Source organism: Schistocerca piceifrons, chromosome X (assembly GCF_021461385.2).
Source record: "Schistocerca piceifrons isolate TAMUIC-IGC-003096 chromosome X, iqSchPice1.1, whole genome shotgun sequence".
Classification (NCBI taxonomy): Eukaryota; Metazoa; Arthropoda; class Insecta; order Orthoptera; family Acrididae; genus Schistocerca; species Schistocerca piceifrons.
The window spans coordinates 381766209-381784922 of NC_060149.1; the positions used below are offsets into that span (position 1 = coordinate 381766209).

General features: G+C 38.6%; 1 protein-coding gene across 1 annotated transcript in view; it reads left to right on the plus strand.

Moving 5' to 3' along the window:
- The window catches only part of LOC124721735 (RUN domain-containing protein 1-like), a 182325-nt gene extending 169642 nt beyond the window's left edge, over window positions 1-12683 (plus strand). The window contains exons 12-13 of the mRNA XM_047246836.1: window positions 9526-9620; window positions 12268-12683. Coding sequence (XP_047102792.1) covers window positions 9526-9620; window positions 12268-12374 — 202 coding nt within the window. The 3' untranslated portion in view covers window positions 12375-12683. The remainder of the gene's footprint in view (window positions 1-9525; window positions 9621-12267) is intronic.
- Window positions 12684-18714: the final 6031 nt, after the last annotated feature.

Genomic DNA, 18714 nt, shown 5'->3' on the forward strand with positions numbered 1-18714 from the left:
ATCATATTGAGACTGCACAGTAAAGATAACTGATCTTTTAGTGTAGCATATAGGTTTTTGTTGTCACAATGCCACATATGTAACAAGTTGGTGTAGAAACTTTCAGTTGTCCTAAACATACCCATTTGCTGACGATGTCATGGTAAAATGATCACATGAAGTTACACCTACAATCTCATTTTTATCCTGCAGAAATTGTCAATTCAGGAAGAAGGTTTATTCTGAGAAATTGACTGGCAGTCATTGCTCCCTCATTGAATAATCGTTCAGTGCATAAGAATCTTCTCTAGCAATATGACTGTATAGTGCAGTGAATAAAAGTGTGGCCATATAGACAACCATATTGCTGATAAGGCAGACAGTGTTTCCTCAGACATAGTATGAGCTACCTCAAGTGGTCTATGGAAATAGTGTATGATTTATAAAGTAATTTTCTCAAGAAGCGAGTTTACATTTGGGGAATACCTGCTCAAAATTATGTACCAACCTGGGTAGTGCTTGTAGGGAACAAATATGACTACGGTTTGATAGAGACAGTGATTTATTTATGGAACTGTCTATCCAGGTCAAAAGCTGTGTGCACTATGCTGGTAATTCTTTGCGAGTAGGCTGTCGGAGTACTGCAGGTAAATTTCTGCAATGGGTTTGATTCGACTGCTTGGAAGTGTGGATTGTTGAGGCCACCACATCACTCCTTCCACAAGGAGATACAGTTATTAACCATTTTGCTGATTTTTGCATACCGTGCTGAGGTGGCTTTTGTTATGGCTGTACTGCTTGCCTAATGCTGGTGCCTATCCTGAGAGATGGCATTCGGGCTGATATGAAATACTTATCCAATTTGTCAAAAACTATTGGGTTAAAAAAAATTCTGTTTGTGCACATTTTACAGTCTGATATCATTGCTTCATAAAGGACTGAGTTTCATTTTGTTATGCATCATAGTTACTGTGCTGCATCAAATTAAGTAAAACATTGCGTGAAATTTTAAATATTTTGCAGAGGTAAAAACACATTGTGTAAACTCTGCATATGGTTGATTTTAGCTCATACACTGCAATGAATGAAATGTAGATAGAATATCAAAATTTTATTTAAAATTGAGATCAGAAGAATACCTCATTTCGTTCTCAAGTTATTGTGTTTTATATCTGAGGAATAGTGATGAGCATCATGCCCATTCATGCTCTTGTGCATCGTTAACCATGTGGTCATAAGAATCGTTATATCTCATAAACGATTCAAGATATCAAAATGAGGTTTTTTTCAAATGATAGCATGCAATGAGACACATATTTTGCATGATAAATGCTTGAAACTTTCTTATTCACTGTGATATGGAAGTAACTCATCCACAGCCGTGAGAGGTCGGTGCCTCAGGACACCTTCAGATGTCAAAGCACTGTAGGAAAATCCAAGTGGCACATGTATACACATCTACAACACCTGGGGAACAATGCAGCAGACATGTATACATGCCAACAACAGCGAAAGGGTTAATGACGTGCTATTGGGAGTATGGCTGATTTGTTCACACCATTTTATGCTTAATATTTTAATGATTGACTCAGTTGCCTTCTTCAGATTCTGCAAGCTGTGTTGGTATGTGCACCAGCTGCCTGGAGTCCAACTTGTCAGCTTAATCAGTCAGGCCTCAAAACAAGTGTAGTCATCAGTTTATAAATGCACAAATAGGTCCTGGTGAAAATGCACTCATCATGCATAACATGAATACTGGGTCGCTGAGTGTGGCGACTGTTCTAGTCTTGTTGAGTTGTAGCTGGTGATCCAGTGATGATTTCTTCGACACTCATGTCTCGTGGATTTTCAGCATACGTGCCATGTTTATGGGTGCTACAGTACTGTCAGCTAGGTGTGCTCTGTTAGTAATTCTGTGCAGGTTATCTATCAGAATGCTGCATATGAATTTCTGAAATGGTAGTTCCAGTTCCACTGCATGGAAGTGTGGTGTGCTAAGGCCTCCGCATGTCTGTAGTTATTATTAAGCATTAGTGTGTGGCCATATTTCTCCTGAGGATGGCTCAGTTCTTTGTGTTGCTCTACATTAAACTGTGAGCTCCAAGGATGTTTCTACAACTAACTTCTGGCAGTTATGAAAGAAGGAATAATACTTACTGTTCCTGTAGTGCCCAATCAGCTACAGGCGACCTTAAGTGGTGTTATTTCAAGTAAATGGCAAGCATATCTGAGAGCCCAGCTAGAAATAATGAACCAAGGATTGCTGAGTTAGTGAGCACTACCAGTAGTTTATTACCATAAACTCTGTACATGTTTCAGCCACCATCACTATATATGATGGTGTGGTGGAATGTTGTGTGTTTCAGAAATCATGGATCTTGATTTAGCTGTGTAGATCACGAGACTGATAAAAAACAGTTATTAGTGGGTATGAGTGACTCACTTAGATTTGCTTTTGAGTCCAGGTTAGCATTAATTTCCCTTGCTATTCACAGGTAACAGAGAATGTGAAGTAGTCCTCCTGAACAGACTATTATTAAGGAAATAACATTTTACATTCTGTGTTGTATCATGCCTTTCTTGTAATAATTTGGTAAAGGGTGGAATAGGGGAAGTGGGTGTTGGAGAATATTTCTCACTCAAATATACAAAATGGGCTAGAAGCACTACATGGAATTAAAAGTATGCTAGTGTACTATAACAGTACCCATTTTGTGGAGACTGCTACTGCCTGCAACTGCATGAAAAAGAAGAACATGAGGTTGCTACTTGATTAAGAATGAGTTACTAGCACTTAGAATTACAGTAATGGAATTTCATGCAAAGACCATATGGATTTGACAATGGTAGACATGCAGAAGGAATAAGAGACTAAGGGGTTGCACTGAGTCAAAAAATTGTAATGAGAGAAGTCAATAATGAATTAGAAACACCAACCTTTATTATAATCTTTAGCTCCTCAGTTCTGCCATAGTACATTAAACCTGGGTTCACCCATCTGAAACTGCACACATCACTAGAATATGACAAACGTGTGTCATTCCGAGGCATGAATAGCACAGGACATTTAGGATTTTGATTCCAAGACTTGCCTTTCTTCCATGTAGCAGTGTGGATCTGGAAGTTATGAGATTTTTGAAACTGCATCAGGAAACAACGAAAGCCAATGCAGCGTTGTTATAGCATGTAGGGACTAAATAATTCAGCCAACACATTGTAGCAGAACAGATTTCTGAACGTGTGTGCATGTGTACTTTAGCTCAAAAAAGGATTTGTCCAAATGCTAGCAAAGTTTTGAGTCTTGTTTTTGTGCATGTCAGTGAATAAAAGCCTCAGCTATTCGATAAGTTGTTACCTTTACTCCTAAATTATTGACAACTAGGAGGTAATGCAGAAGAAATCATGTAGGCTATTTAAAGCAAAATCTTGGTTATTTCAATCCTTACTAACTCAGGGAGAAAGGTAATCTAGGTCTTCCAGGGAATGACCATACAATGCCCAGTAGTTATCATGTCGTTGCATTCACTAACAACATGTTAAAAACCTTGGAACACATGGCCCGCTGGTACACTAGGGCACAAGGATCCAGGAAGCTGATGCAAATAAAGAATGAGCAAGGAAACAGTATCAAAGGTGCATGCAGCAACATATCTGTTCATAAGCAAGAAACTGTAGATGTAACACCATTACTGACACATTTTAAGTGAATAAGATATAAGTATATAGTATATATATATAGCACTCCGTCTTCAGGCCACAAGTGGCCCATCGGGACCATCCGACCGCCGTATCATCCTCGCTGAGGATGCGGATAGGAGGGGTGTGTGGTCAGCACACCGCTCTCCTGGTCATTATGATGGTTTTCTGTGACCGGAGCCGCCACTATTCGGTCGAGTAGCTCCTCAATTGGCATCACGAGGCTGAGTGCACCCCGAAAGAATAAGATATAACATGAATTGTAAAAAATAACATATTTTAAATAGCTGCAGACACAGTATTTCTCTGAAAAAAGTATTAATATCAGTCAATAAGCACTTTGTACTCTCCTCTTATATACATGCTAATTGAATGCCTGAAAACATTCTGTTAAATACCAGGTGGTTATAATCAAACTTTCCCTATGTAACACATCATAATGTGCAAACTAATTACCGCATGAGTACCACACTTTGCAGCATTAATGTCAAGGACATGGGGAAGAGAAATAATGCAGAATCAATTCAATTGCAACACTTGTAATGTGCTGTTGCGGTACATCATACCATTACATACTGGTGCCATTACTGCTACAAAAGGGGCTCAATATGGCACACACCAGTGTCCAGAAAAGTCTGAAAATGCAAGATTGCATTTTGCATAGCAGAGCAAAGCATGTTCGTAGGTATGCTCGCTACCTCTCTTTATATCCTACACTTTAGATCAGTACATGTGTGAATGTTCCCCTGGTAAACCCTGTCCTTCGGGTCATTCCACAACCAGAAATCACAGGAAGTGAGACCAGGTGATCGTGCCAGCCAAGCATTTGGAAATGATTTGCCGATAATTCGATCATTTCAAAATGTGTTTCTGAGAAGCAGGTGAACTTCACGAGCAATGTGTGGTTGGCCCCATCCTTTATGAAAACCATTGAGTTCAATATGTCTCTCTCTCCTGTAGGGTGGGTATGACATGCTGGTAAAGCATACTGCAGTAACGCCACCCGGTCACACTGCACATCTGGTCCTTAAGCACTAACCTGTTCAAAAAAGAATGGGCCAATGATGAACGTAGCCATGAAACCACACCATATGGTGACATATTCACCATACAGAGGAACTTCATGCACAGTGACTGGAGGAGAAGATCCCCACACTCAGCAATTCTGTGTGTTCACCTCACCTGTCAGAGAAAAATGAGGTTCGTCAGTCCATAGGATGGTCCAGGGCTGGCCCTGATCAACTTCAATCCTTATGAGAAAATGGAGAGTGAATCAACACTTTGTTGTGCACCCTGTGGTGCAAGCTGTTGTACGATATGGATCTTGTACGGATACCATATGAGGATGATTTGAAGCACCTTCCGTACAGTGGACCACTGGATGTTCAGCTGTCATGACACAGCACATGCACTGCCTGACGATCAGGGATTGTGCGCAGCATTGTCTGCGATAACAACAGTGATTTCATCGACCACCTGTGGTGCAACCTGTTGTCGGCCTCTTCCCAGAGCTATGCCCAGTTCTCCAATTGACTCAAACTACTTCATCATGCTCCGCATAGCAGGTGGAGAAAGAGGACGCTTTCATAATCCTTTCAGCTGATGATATTCTCGTAGTGCAGTTGCAGCATTACTGCTGTTTTGATAATAGAGCTTCACCAATAATGCCCTGCTTCTTTTGTCCAAGCTCATGTTGACACATTAACAAGTGCACTGTGACTGGTTATGAACTGATGATGAACATAGCCATGAAGCCAGACCGGATGGTGACATATTCACCATATAGAGGAACTTCATGCACAGTGACTGGAGGAGAAGATCCCCACACTCAGCAATTCTGTGTGTTCACCTCACCTGTCAGAGAAAAATGAGGTTCATCAGTCCATAGGACATGAACCATGATTGCAAAGTTTTGGACATGGGTGCTTGGTACAGTGACTGTTGCAACCTGTGGCTGTACAGGTATGAGCAGCCCTTAGAGGCTCACCTTCACACATTCTTTTTTAAATATTTTGTGACTAATGCCCTTCTGGCCTGTTATTTATTTTATATGTGACATGTAAGTACTATCTCTGTCGTGTATTGTTAGTCAGTACTTACGCTTTTTTATATAAAAAATTTTTCTTCCTATAAATTTGTAATTATGCTATAGACTACTTTAAATGTCTAAATTCTGATGAAGGCACTCTTAGAAGTGTTGAAACCTCGTAAATAAGACTAAAAGATTGTGACCGAAGGCTCATTTGTTTCAGTTTTAATGAACTACTATTACTGATCACGGCACCTGGTGGCCATAGTTGGAACCGCACGGTGGCACCGTGATGCATGGAAATAATGCATCCCATACCCTGGACATTAATGCTACCAAGTTTGGTACTCATATGACAATTAGTTTCTGTGTATAACGTGTTAGATAGGGAAAATGTAATTATAATCATCCAGTACTATGATTGACATGTACACTCACATTAGAATGCCATCTTGTAATTTGCCTGGATTTTAAAGGCTGGTACTTCAGGAAGAAACACAGCTGATATTTTCAATTGCTGTCACTTATTTAATGGTTGAGCAAATTAGAATCTAGCCTGCCCGGCTAGCCACACGATCTAACGTGCTGCTTTCCGAACAGGAAGGTGTGCCGCTCCCCAGCACGAATATGCACGGCGATGTCCGGTGTGCCGACCAGCCTGTGGATGGTTTTTAAGGTGGTTTTCCATCTACCTCGGTGAATGTGAGCTGGTTCCCCTTATTCCACCTCAGTTACACTGTGTATGCAATTACTGCACAAACACCGTTTCCACATACACAGTCCGCAGCTCGTGGTCGTGTGGTAGCGTTCTCGCTTCCCGCACCCGGGTTCCCAGGTTCGATTCCCGGCGGGGTCAGGGATTTTCTCTGCCTCGTGATGACTGGGTGTTGTGTGCTGTCCTTAGGTTAGTTAGGATTAAGTAGTTCTAAGTTCTAGGGGACTGATGACCATAGATGTTAAGTCCCATAGTGCTCAGAGCCATTTGAACCATCCACATACACATACACCATGCAAAACATTTGGGGTTACACTTGTCTAACATGAGATGTTCCCGGGGGGGGGGGGGGGGGGGGGGGGGGGGCTGCACAATAACCCTGGGTTTGGTGTGGAGTGGCGGTTGGGTGGGTGAGTCGACTGCTGTGGCCTGTTGTGGGGTTGTGAACCATTGAGGGCTACAACGGGATGAAGCTTCTCCGTCGTTTCTATGTCCCTGGTTCAATACAATACAAATCAGAATCTGAAAAGTTACTCCCGCCATCATGGTTGTCTTCACAGTTGTCATTAGAGTGCATCCTACCTAAGTGTATGGCAATTTTTTATGGTGTCATTGATTAATCTGCCCTTTTCCCAAAACATATCATCTGTTCTGATGACATGTTCATTAAACTTCTCCCAGTGTGCTGCAGTTATAGATGCAAACACATTCTTTGTCACCTCTTTAAGCTTCTCTAGAAATTTCCTGTATTGTGTTTTGCTCCCACAGATCTTTTAATTTTTGGCCAGGCCATTTCTGTGACATGAAGTTCATGTACATATGGATATAACGAGAGAACTGTATGCTCATAACTTTTCATTAATTTTTCAAAGTGCTGTTTCTTTTCATGATTTTTAAACTTTTGAATCGTCTCAAATAATTCAAACTTCATTTTTTCAGTGTGAGATGCATTGCTATTTTCCACCAATTAATCATATTAATGTTAAAAGTCTATTGTGAGGGTGATTTTTTATCTTTGTACAGTATCATAAGGGACATTATCAATAATTATAATAATAGTTTTGAGTAGCTTGAGGAGGAATTTTTCCTATACCTAAATCTCAAAATTGGTTGCATTAATCTGTCCATAATAATCTCCAAAGGGTTTTCTGGCTCTGAAAATAAGTTCTGTTCCATTGATACATACACTTTTGGAATCTGCATTAATAAGTCTATTTCTTATGCTGATATTTGTAGTGACACCCATAATATATTTGCTCTGCCACCATTTACCAAGTGTTCAATTATTGTCCACCCATACTTCATCTATTTAAACAATGTGTCTATCTTGGAAACAAAAAGTTCTGATACTCTTACAGTATTTCACTCAACAAGCAACAATAGTCAGATGCTGACTCAAAATTTTCCTGTTGCTAGCAAGTCTCCTCAGACAATGGGAATTCAGTTCGTTTCGTGTTTGCTGTGAGGAGCTTTGGTTCAGTAGGGACACTTTTCTCTACTTTGTGAAAATGTCTTATAGTGTATTGTATCACATCTCAGTCAGAGTTATCACAGTGGAAGTTGTGTATTCTGCAAATCGTGGACTTTTTACCAGCAGTAAAAAGAGAAGAACCACTAACAGAAATTCCCTCTTTGCAAATTTTTGTAATAGCTCTTTATGGCAACATAAATGGGAGCATGTAGACTAACTAGTTTCACCATATATTTAAAATTTCCTGTTGTAGTTTCCTTATCACATGATTTCAGAGTAATCCTTATTATTTCTCTACCCTCAGTGTGAACCATCTTTCCCTCCTTGCATTCTGAAGACATCATAAAGGCAGAAGAAATAATCGTGGTGAGTAATGAAACACCAGTCACTGAGGCAAACCATTTTCTTCGCACATAGGAAACAACAGCTAAACAGAAAACCACAACAACATGCATATAAATAAGTAGAAAATAATGCAAGCAAGGCTAATACTACTGAAACTGGCAGTTGTGGGGTTGCAGGGAGCAAGGGGGACGACTATTACTCTACACCCCACTGCATAATGAACATTTTCCCTGTTTCAAAAGAAAACATTAGTGTTCTTCACTATGGTGAGATTATCCTGACCAAAGAGACATTTAAAGTGAGACCCAGACTGAGTATGTGTTGAGAGACAGCTTGCTATATGGTAGCAGTCCCTTATGGTGTAGTATGCATATAATTTTCAACTGTGAACCTAATAAATGATTTTCTATACTGTTTGTTGCCTACCCTGCCTCCTCCTCCTCCTCCTCCTCCTCAAGTGGTGTAAAACCTCATAAGTCAAGCAATGTGTCTACCATTTGGTAACACCCAAACTTGGATTTGTGGCAAGTAGGGTTAAAGGTAAAACTGATAGAAAAAGTAGCTTGTGTACATTATAGCAAGGAGTTTGTTTTAGATGTTATGGTTGCTCACTGATTGTTGTTTTTGTTCAATGTTAAATTGCCAACTGAGTTGCTGTATGATAAGCCTTGTCGTAAGGATGTTTTTGCCCATGTCATTTGACTCTGACAGTGATAGTTTCATCTCAATAGAGGCACAACACACTTTTGATATGGCAACGCATGAAAGTCCTACATAACTTTGAATATGGAGTGTTCTATGCTTTGAAATTAGGGACCTGTCGTATAAAGAGAACAAAATATAATCTGAAGGCTTTGTGTTAAAACACCAGCCATACTTCAGAAGACTTTTGTTTTAGTCATGTTCCAGGCTTTAATTGCACAAGTGAATCGCTCCATGCAGATATCCGATTACACTTTAATCTTAGTTTTTTTTACTAATATAACGAAGTCCATTTGATATGTACATGCTCTGCTGTTAACAGGACTTGTTTACTAATATCTGTTAGTAGTGGAAGGTACTTGGGTTAATGGTATCATCATAATATATCTCTTTCTGAACACCCTATTTGAAATTTGGATGATACAGCAATTGACAAGATCCAAGAATATTATTGGATCTTGTTCCGCTAAATGGTCAGTTTTAATGGCCTATGTTATGCCATTTTGTGTGTGGATTATTTCTCACTGCTTGACTTAGTTTTATATGCATTTCCTTTGCTGTTATAGCAATTTTGTATTTAACTTCTAGTGCACAGAAGCTCGTCACTTGGCTGCGGCTCATTTTACGGTGTCAGAAGCTTGTAGACATGTACTACCAGTCCTGGAGTTACGTCGTTAAAACAGGTGAATCAGTCTTTATTATTAGAGCTATTAAAAATATTACATGAAGGGTTTCAGTACTGAGAAGATGATTTACATATACTGTCAGAATGAACTTAATTCTTCAGAATGAACTAAACTTACAGGATATTGATATATTCTATGTTCTCAAAGGTATTTGATTGCGTAAATCACAGCATTCTTTGAAGTAAATTAGAATAGACTGGTGTCTCAGAAAACTCGGCGAAATAATCAGTCATATCTTTGTGACTGGAAACACAGGCTACCACTGTGAAAGAGTCCTGACTGGGAAATAATTACATGTGATGTCCCAGACTGAACATACACAGGGGGAAGAAAAATTCGCACACTTGGACTTCGCAGCATGATTCCTTGCATACTAGCAATACAAAAACTTCTCTCAAAAAGCTTCATTGTGCACATATTTTGGGCAGTAAATGGATGTTAAAGATTGGTAATCTGGCAACACTGTAGTCACATGCATGTTAACAACCTCTGTCAGCATGTAGCACAGTGCTGTGCAGTTGGTGCAGTGGATAGAGTTTTGGGTTAGCATGCAGGAGGTTGAGGGTTTGGTTCTGAGTTGAGGTGTATTGTTTTTATTTGCTAAATGTAGTCTGCATAGTACAGTACCTGGAATCTTAACCATCATACAGTGATTACAATGGGTCTTCTACAAAGCATTTGCAGTTACATACTACAAACACAGAAATGGAATCACAGTTGTTTTCATTAGTCAGCTTTTGCATGTAATGGACACAAACTTTTCACAGCACTGCATCTACTAAATTCCAAACCTGTTTTGTGTGTACCCTCCCCTAACGGTCCCACTGGTTAATACCAACTATTATTCTTGCCACGTTCAAGTCCATTACTCTTCATTAGGGCCTTATATCACCAGTAGGGCTAAAACATGCTTTGCAAATAATTTCAGTGAGACCATTGGGGGAGGCTACACAGAACACAGGTTTGGAATCTAGTAGGTGCAGTGACATGAAACAATTCGCATCCATGATGTGCAAAAGGCTTCTTTAAAAGCTGACAAATGAAAATGATTGTACTTCCACTTATGTGTTCATAGTATGCAACTGCACTGTGCCACACAGACTACATTTAGAAAATAAAAACAAATACGCTTCAACCCAGAATCGAACATTCGACCTCCAGCATACTAACCCAAAATGCTATCCACTGCACCAACTGCACAGCACTGTACTACATGCTGACAGAGGTAGTTACTGTATATGTCATTACAGTGTTGACAGATTGCCTGTTTTTAACAGCCATTTACTGCCCAAAATAAGTGCAAGAATGAAATTTTGCGAGAGAAATTTTTGTATTGCTAGTATATGAAGAATGAGGCTGTGAAGCCAGAGTGCACAAGTTTTTCTTCACCCTGTATATCCTTATAGTTATTTTAGTTAGCCCATTGTACTTACAAACAATTTATAGTACAACTGCATAATAAACACTTATAAGTGAGTAAATCAGTAAGGCATATAAAAATACAGTAAAACATGTTACATCTTAAATCACTAAAGATTCTAAAAGTTGTTTGATTGTTTCTTGGAGTAATTTAACAAATGAAAACACTGTGTGTTGAGTTGGAATATTGTTTTTGAACCCAAACTGACATTCACTAGGAACATTGTGATTATTATGATCATCCACAATCCTTCTGTGCACAGTGTGTTACAAAATGATACCACCAAAGTTGTAGGGGCTGTAGAAGGTTTCTTAGGGACAAATTGAGGATAAGAACTAGTGTCCAGAAACATCATCCCACAATGCTACAGAGCATCAAGGTTATAAGCACTGGTGATTGCCTCTAGGCCATTCCTTTGGCAGCAAATATGACTTTGTATGCTGACAGACTGTAGGCAGAACATCTTGCAATGTTGTTTGTTGTTCAGTGATCATGACTGATTGCCATAATTGGCAGTGGAGAAGATGAAACTAGCTGTTGTGCAGACAGGCCTTGTCTCCTATGACTGTGATGGTCTTTTGCTTCAGTGGCTGACAGTTTCAGACATGGACTTCCATTCACATTTTATTTTCTTCTGAAACCATCTAAAATCTCCAATGTGTTTGGTATATAGGAGAAAGATAAACTGCAATTGGAAAACATTGTCCAAAACTATCAGCCACCGAGGCAAAGGAACATTGCATTCATAGGAGACAAGGCCTGTCTGTGCAGCAGCTAGCTCCATCTTTTCCACTGACAATCATGGCAATCATTCATGATCACTGAATAATAAACAACATTGTGAAAGGGGTGGTGGCCCAGTGGAAGATTGTGGCACTTGTAATTTTGATGCTCTATAATATAATTGGATGGTATTTCCTATATACTCAGTTTGTTCCTCAAAACACTCTCTACAGTCCTCGAAGTTTGTTGGTATCATTTTGTAACACCCCGTATATATTCTTCTGTAATTCTAGAAAGTGCAGTATTGTTAGTAGGGGAATTGTGTGGTAGCTGGAAACGTCTTTTGTGACATGTTTTGCTTGCTGATACTTTTATTCAAGTACTCTCTATTGTTTTAGGTTTATTTCTTCTAAGCATCATAATACAAGATGTTGATCATCACATTTTTGTAAGCCTGTGTTTGTGCCATTTAAGTCATTTCCCTTTTCTTTTGCCTTCCAGGATTTGAAGACAGTTTTCAGAGCCTTGATAGGCTGAGCCGGTTCAAATTTGATTTACCAGTTGATTTGGCTGTTCGACAGTTGCAAAACATCAAGGATGCATTCTGAATCAAGACCTTTACTCTATTGAATGAACTTTTTATAATTCTCTCTCTCTCTCTCTCTCTCTCTCTCTCTCTCTCTCTCTCTCTCTCTGACACACACACACACACACACACACACACACACACACACACACACACACACAACCTTAAAGATATATTTATATAAACAGAGTAAAAGCATTTTTTAATTTTCAGTGCGGTAATTGTGCTTGTGTGATGATAATAAAAAAAGATAGCACCTAAAATCAAAGATGTGTGCAGAATATTATAAATTTGTCTGAAAAATAACACCAAGAACATCTACCAAAAGAAGAATGTGATACAGATGTCTCTCTCTCTCTCTCTCTCTCTCTCTCCCCCCCTCTCTCTATCTGTCTATCTCTCTCTTCAATTTCTTACATTGGATGATTCATTAGTCAGGAAAAATATTACAAGCACATTATGCCATTTTACCCCAAGAAATGTCTCTTTTATTCATAAATTGATTAGTATGAATTTTAAAAAGCATATTAATCAGACAATGAGGAATTTGGATTATTAGACATTCTAAAGTCATGGAGTTATCGAATGGGACAGCAGTAATATGGATTGCTTGTCAGATGTTGAAAAATATCTGCAAAAACTGATATCATCAGGTTATTGAAAAAGAGTGTAGAAATTTATAAAGCCACTCTTTCCCTCCCCCTGTCTCTCACGGCCTCCTCGCTCTCTCTCCCACCCCTTCTCCCCTCTCCCTCTCCATCCCCTTCTCCCCTCTCCTCTCCTTCCCCTTCTCCCCTCTCCTCTCCTTCCCCTTCTCCCCTCTCCTCTCGCTCCCTCTCCCCTCTCCTCTCACTCCCTCTCCCTCCCCACCCACCAAGATTCATAAGACACATTTTTTCTAGTGTTTCTTCAGATATTTGAAATTTCATTTCTGTGAAGTGTAGCTGGAGTCAACTCAAGCAATTGTTACTCATTACATTGTTCATATGACACCCGGTATCAGTGAAAGCAGGGGTTTGTTTCCCATGACAAAGAAAATTATTTTTAAAGTGGAATTTTATGTGGCCATTTGACAGAGCAATCTCAAATTAGTCTAAGGCAATATTTGTTTTATTGACAGCAAAAAAACTAACAATAACCAATACAGCAACAGCATCGCTCTGGCCCATACTGACTGCTACTATCATGCAGCACCTCTGCTTAATCATTGCTGAAGTACTGATTATTCTTCATGTTTTACTGTATCTGTTAATGCATGCTGATAAAACAAATATCACAATAGTCTCATTTGAGACTGCTCTGTCAAATGCACAGGTAATTGCACTTTCAAAATGTGCTGAGCAGTATTCATTTGGGCTGACTCCTGCTACGTGTTGGGGAGAGGGGGGGGGGGGGGTAACTACACACACACACACACACACACACACACACACACACACACACACACACACACACACACACACAGTCAAAAGCGTGTTCCTCACATGTGGATTTTGGAAACGTCTGCTCTGTCATTATTTTTTATATAAAATTTGGAAAAAGATTGTTTGTGATCAGTGGGTGGTTTCACGTATTAAATACTTTCCGTCATTTATTTCTCACCCTTTTGAAATACATGTTGAACTAATTGCGGATTAATGTTTGAGAAAAATATTCCTCGTGTTTGTGTCGGTGTATCTATTTTTTTATTTGTATTTAAAATTTTATAGAAACAAGGAAAGAGTCGCAGTACCTGTAGTATATTAATAAGTGACATACAGAATATATATTAAACTTGTATATAGGTAAACATACACTCATACTGTACATATTGTCATGTATTTCTGCACATACTACTAACTGATTTGCAAGAATGAAATTAAAAAAAAATAGTGTTAAGTATTTTATCTGAAATTGCTAGAGCAAGTTTAACATAAATTTGAAAGTGTGGGATTATGACTTTGATAGTTAGGCTGAGCAAGCAAAATTAGTCACAGAGGACTGAAATATTTCTAAACAAAAATTACTAAATAATGAGCATTTTTGAGCTTTTACCAGTAAATCTCGCCAGTATGCATGTGTATTAAGAGGTCTGTGAGTAGAAAAAAACATGGTGGCACATAAAAATTATGCAATGGGTAGATGCCTCTCATTCATGCAGTGAATAGTATTTTTATCATTTAAGATAAAAGAATGAAATTATGGAACAACCACTAACTGTAGTCATTAATTTTATGTAGTGGATGTGCAAAGATGTCCAAGATTTGTTTTCAGTCTAACCCACAATCTTCAAAGAGTGATTGCGTAGTAAAGCTGTTGATATTAGATTAACACAAAAAAATTAGCTCAGATCAAACTGAACCTGGAAATCGGTATTGTGTAAATGTTTTTTGCAGATTATATTGCCATGAACTGGGATCAACTTTGACTAGCAGAATTGTGCAGTTAAAGTCAGTTTCAAATGTAAATCATCACTTCACAACGTTGCGACATTACAAAAGAAAGGATTTTATTTCAAACAAAAGGTGAAAAGTAGTAAGTAATAAAGAAGTTGTTTTTGACACAAAAATGGTAAATAAACATGTGAATACTCAACTCCCACACTACCAAACTTCAAAATAATTTTTCTGAACTGTAGGGTTGGGTTAAGGAAATTATTTGCAGTCTTAATAATGAGTTCAGATAACAATTGCCCTCATAAGAATTCTTGGAGGTGACATGTAATCAATATGAAAAAGTTTTAAGTAGACACTTAATGGGAGAGTAAGAAAGAGAATTTTGAATTTTAGTTATGAACAGTAAGTATATGGAGTTCAACATTAGGCAGTAAGTATGGAATGTCAATCATGCTCTCTGTACTGAAAGAGCAGTAAGTATATGCTACATGTTAAATTCTATGCAGGCCATGTTAACAGAAGGGCATGAAGTTAACTACCAAACACCCACAGCTGTGTGAAGCAGCAACACACACCGTGATGTACTGAAATAGTGTGTACTTTTAGGTCAATCTGTGGTAAGACCCTTCTCGTGCAAAAAGCAGAGAATGTAAATTTATACTTCTGCTGCTCTCTGCACAGATACTTTCATTAATGTTGAATAACAATGGCTTCAAAACCTGCAAACTGTTGAAAGTTTCCTCTCTGCAGAGAGCTTTCTACATCTGTGACCAACGAGCTGTGATATGTGTTGTGTGTATCATATAGATAAGAATAAATATTTTTTGTCTTGTGCAACTGAATGTTTATTATTAATGTTGAAAATAATAATAAATGTGAAGTTTCAAATGATAGATTATATTTATTCTTATGTACATGATAAATGCAATACAGATAGCAACTGTGGAGAATAACTGCAAATATTAACAGTGCAAATGTGTGTGTGTTTTTATCGTGCTCAGCAAGTAGATGAAAGCTTGGTGTAACACTATGGTCAACAACAGCTTATGTTCAAATCAGCCACCCACCTAACAACAAGCACCAACTATCAGCAGCCAGATGATGTGTTCCATATGGTACTGGTCATAAAAATAATTGTGAGAACACTATGTTTTGGAACCATACTTCCTGAATATGCCACTTGCTGGTATCCTAGCATTTTGGGCCACTGTGCTGGGCATAATTGTGTATGCAAGAAAGGTAAATGCAGGGAATTATGTTGTTCCTTTTTGTTTACTTTACACGTATCTGACTATTTCAGTATGTCTGCTGAGGAAGCGACCGAGTTCAGATGACCTCCACATGACTTGTGTGTAAGAGGAGACCCGATCTTGGAATTAAATGACAAACAGTTTAAACTGATGTTTCACTAAGACAAAAATACAATGCAAGGACATAACCTTTTAATTTTTTTCTTTTCTTTCTGTCATCACAACACATTTTTAAAATTTTCCATCTACAATTTGTACTCACGTTTTGTGAATTAAAGCCAACAACTACTTCTTTCCATGAATTTTCTTTCTTGATTGTAGTTACATTATCAGTTCTACACACACACACACACACACACACACACACACACACACACACACACACACACACACACAAACACAAACACAGAGGCCCAAAATGATTTCCAGCAATAAGTCTTAAATTTTCTTCATATTTACAACACAAAACCTTCAGTAAAAACATCATGTATCTATGATAAAAGATTAATCACTGTGGTTGAAGTGCAATGATCATGTCGAAGTGTTTTGTGCTGATTTAGATCATCACTGAACCTCATTCATTTGATCTAAATTTAGTGTCACACAACATAGCAAATTCATGAACGAGGTTCATTTTCTGAACTATGGTCAAAATTGATCTCCAGTCGATCAAGGTTATACTATTGGTTCAAAATGCAGTGTTGTCTTTGCTTATAGCTAGTTTGTTTTGGAGTAAATTACCACTCGTATCGTAATAATTTTTAATGAACAGAATGTATTGTGACTTATTCAACTAAAGGTCATTTCATTTGCTGTAAGACATGTTGGTGTAATCACTAAACTATATGAAAGTATTTCTGTTACCAGCTTTTAAACTGTATCAGGCATGTAGCTGAATGAATGAAAGGAGGAAGTTTCAACTGTGTCACTTCATTTTTCAATATAAGTATGCAAGTAATTGTTACAATAATGAAAAGTACTGAGTGAATCCAAACATGCAATTTTGTGCTATCAGTGTGTGTGGGGGGTGGGGAGGGGGGGGGGGTGAGGGGGGAGGGGGAAGGGGAAGGGCAGGCAGGCGCACACATGCGTATAGGTTTAAAAATTTCTGATTTGAAAAAGGAGTGTTTGAATGCCTAAGCAGGGAGTCTCCTGTACTTTCTGCGTGCGTATCTACCTCATGAATCATCATCTTACATGTGAGTGGTCAAATATCCCTTGGATTATCACTTAATATGAAAATGACATACAAATTCAAATAGAATTACCACAATAAATACAGACATTGAAACTAATAAAGCTGTATAAATTTAGAAACATTAGACATCCTGAAGAAGGATTATTTAGATAAACAATTGCATCTCATGTTAATGCAAAAAAAAACTTTAACAAAATATGGACTCGATCTGTTAACATACTATATCATCATTTCAGAAATGAGAAATTAGTAGAAATAGATTATGTTGAGTGAGTTACACGATAATGTGAATGTCACTGCTGATGTGAACCTTCCCTGTTTGATTGTATGTTACACAGTAAATTACACTATGTCATGTCTGATCACTATGATGTTAAAGAAAATGTGGAAACTGTATTAAAAACTGCTACTAAGAAACAGTTTCATGATCAGCCCACACTCATCATGTGATCACATACAACTCAGTGAAAACTACAGCGCTTGAATAGATTATGTTTTCATAATAGAGAATTGCAAACTGAATAACTACTGCTATCCTCTTTATTTCCACCATATATGACCTTGTTTAAAGTTAAATTATCTAGATGGATTTAATTCAGTAAGGTCGTATTATCCTGTTGACTAGGTTTGTCCTAAATCTAACTAGCCTAGGTTTGTCCTAAATCTAGCTAGCCTGTGTTCAACTGAAATGCTGAACTGCTTAAGGCAGACACATCACTAGGAACTAACTTTTTACTTAATAAAATACAGAATGAATCACTCATTTGGCAGCAGTTTGTATACTGCAATGAAACATTCAGGCAGATTAATACTTTGTGCTAGATCAGGACTAAAACCTTTTCTTTTGTGGGAAATGCTGTAACTAACTGAGGTACCAACATTCACCTCACAGTCTGAATCAGAATTGCGATGTACCAATATCACAATTCCATTGTAGTTCATCTACAGCATTATCTCTACTGTAGAGGAAATATTCATTCTAGGAACAACACTTAGGCTATAGTTCAGACGTTCTCTTAGCTGGGCTAGGACTGTGAAGTGTGCAATGGTATCACTGTGGAGTCAAGGAAGTACGAGAGACAAGACCACACCACATGGGGATTCATAGGAGATGGCATAATTCCTGTGGTGTCTGTGCATGTTAAGTATTGCCACTGTTCCTCCAAAAGATCTGCAACATGAAACAAACTCCCTGTCTCTGTTGTGTTGTCATCTCATTGCCCCAGCTTCTTCTGAGGGTGTCAGCATGGCACTGACAGCAAGCATCATTCAGTGCATGCAGGGCAGCAAGCTGACCTCTCCTCACTGCTCCCCGTGTGGACTTCAGCAGGAGCAGTTCATTGTCCCAGACATGCAGCAGATGTGACTGTTTGGGCAGCCTTCATCAATGCCTTGGTAACTGCTGCAGCATCTCAGCAACATGTGGGACGTTGCTGAGTGCTGCAGGCAGCAAGGCAAGCAGCGTCAGCAGCTCACCACCAGTGACAGCGACTGGTGTTGCCAGGAGCAAAGTAGGATCATTGTGGTCAGTAATGGTAC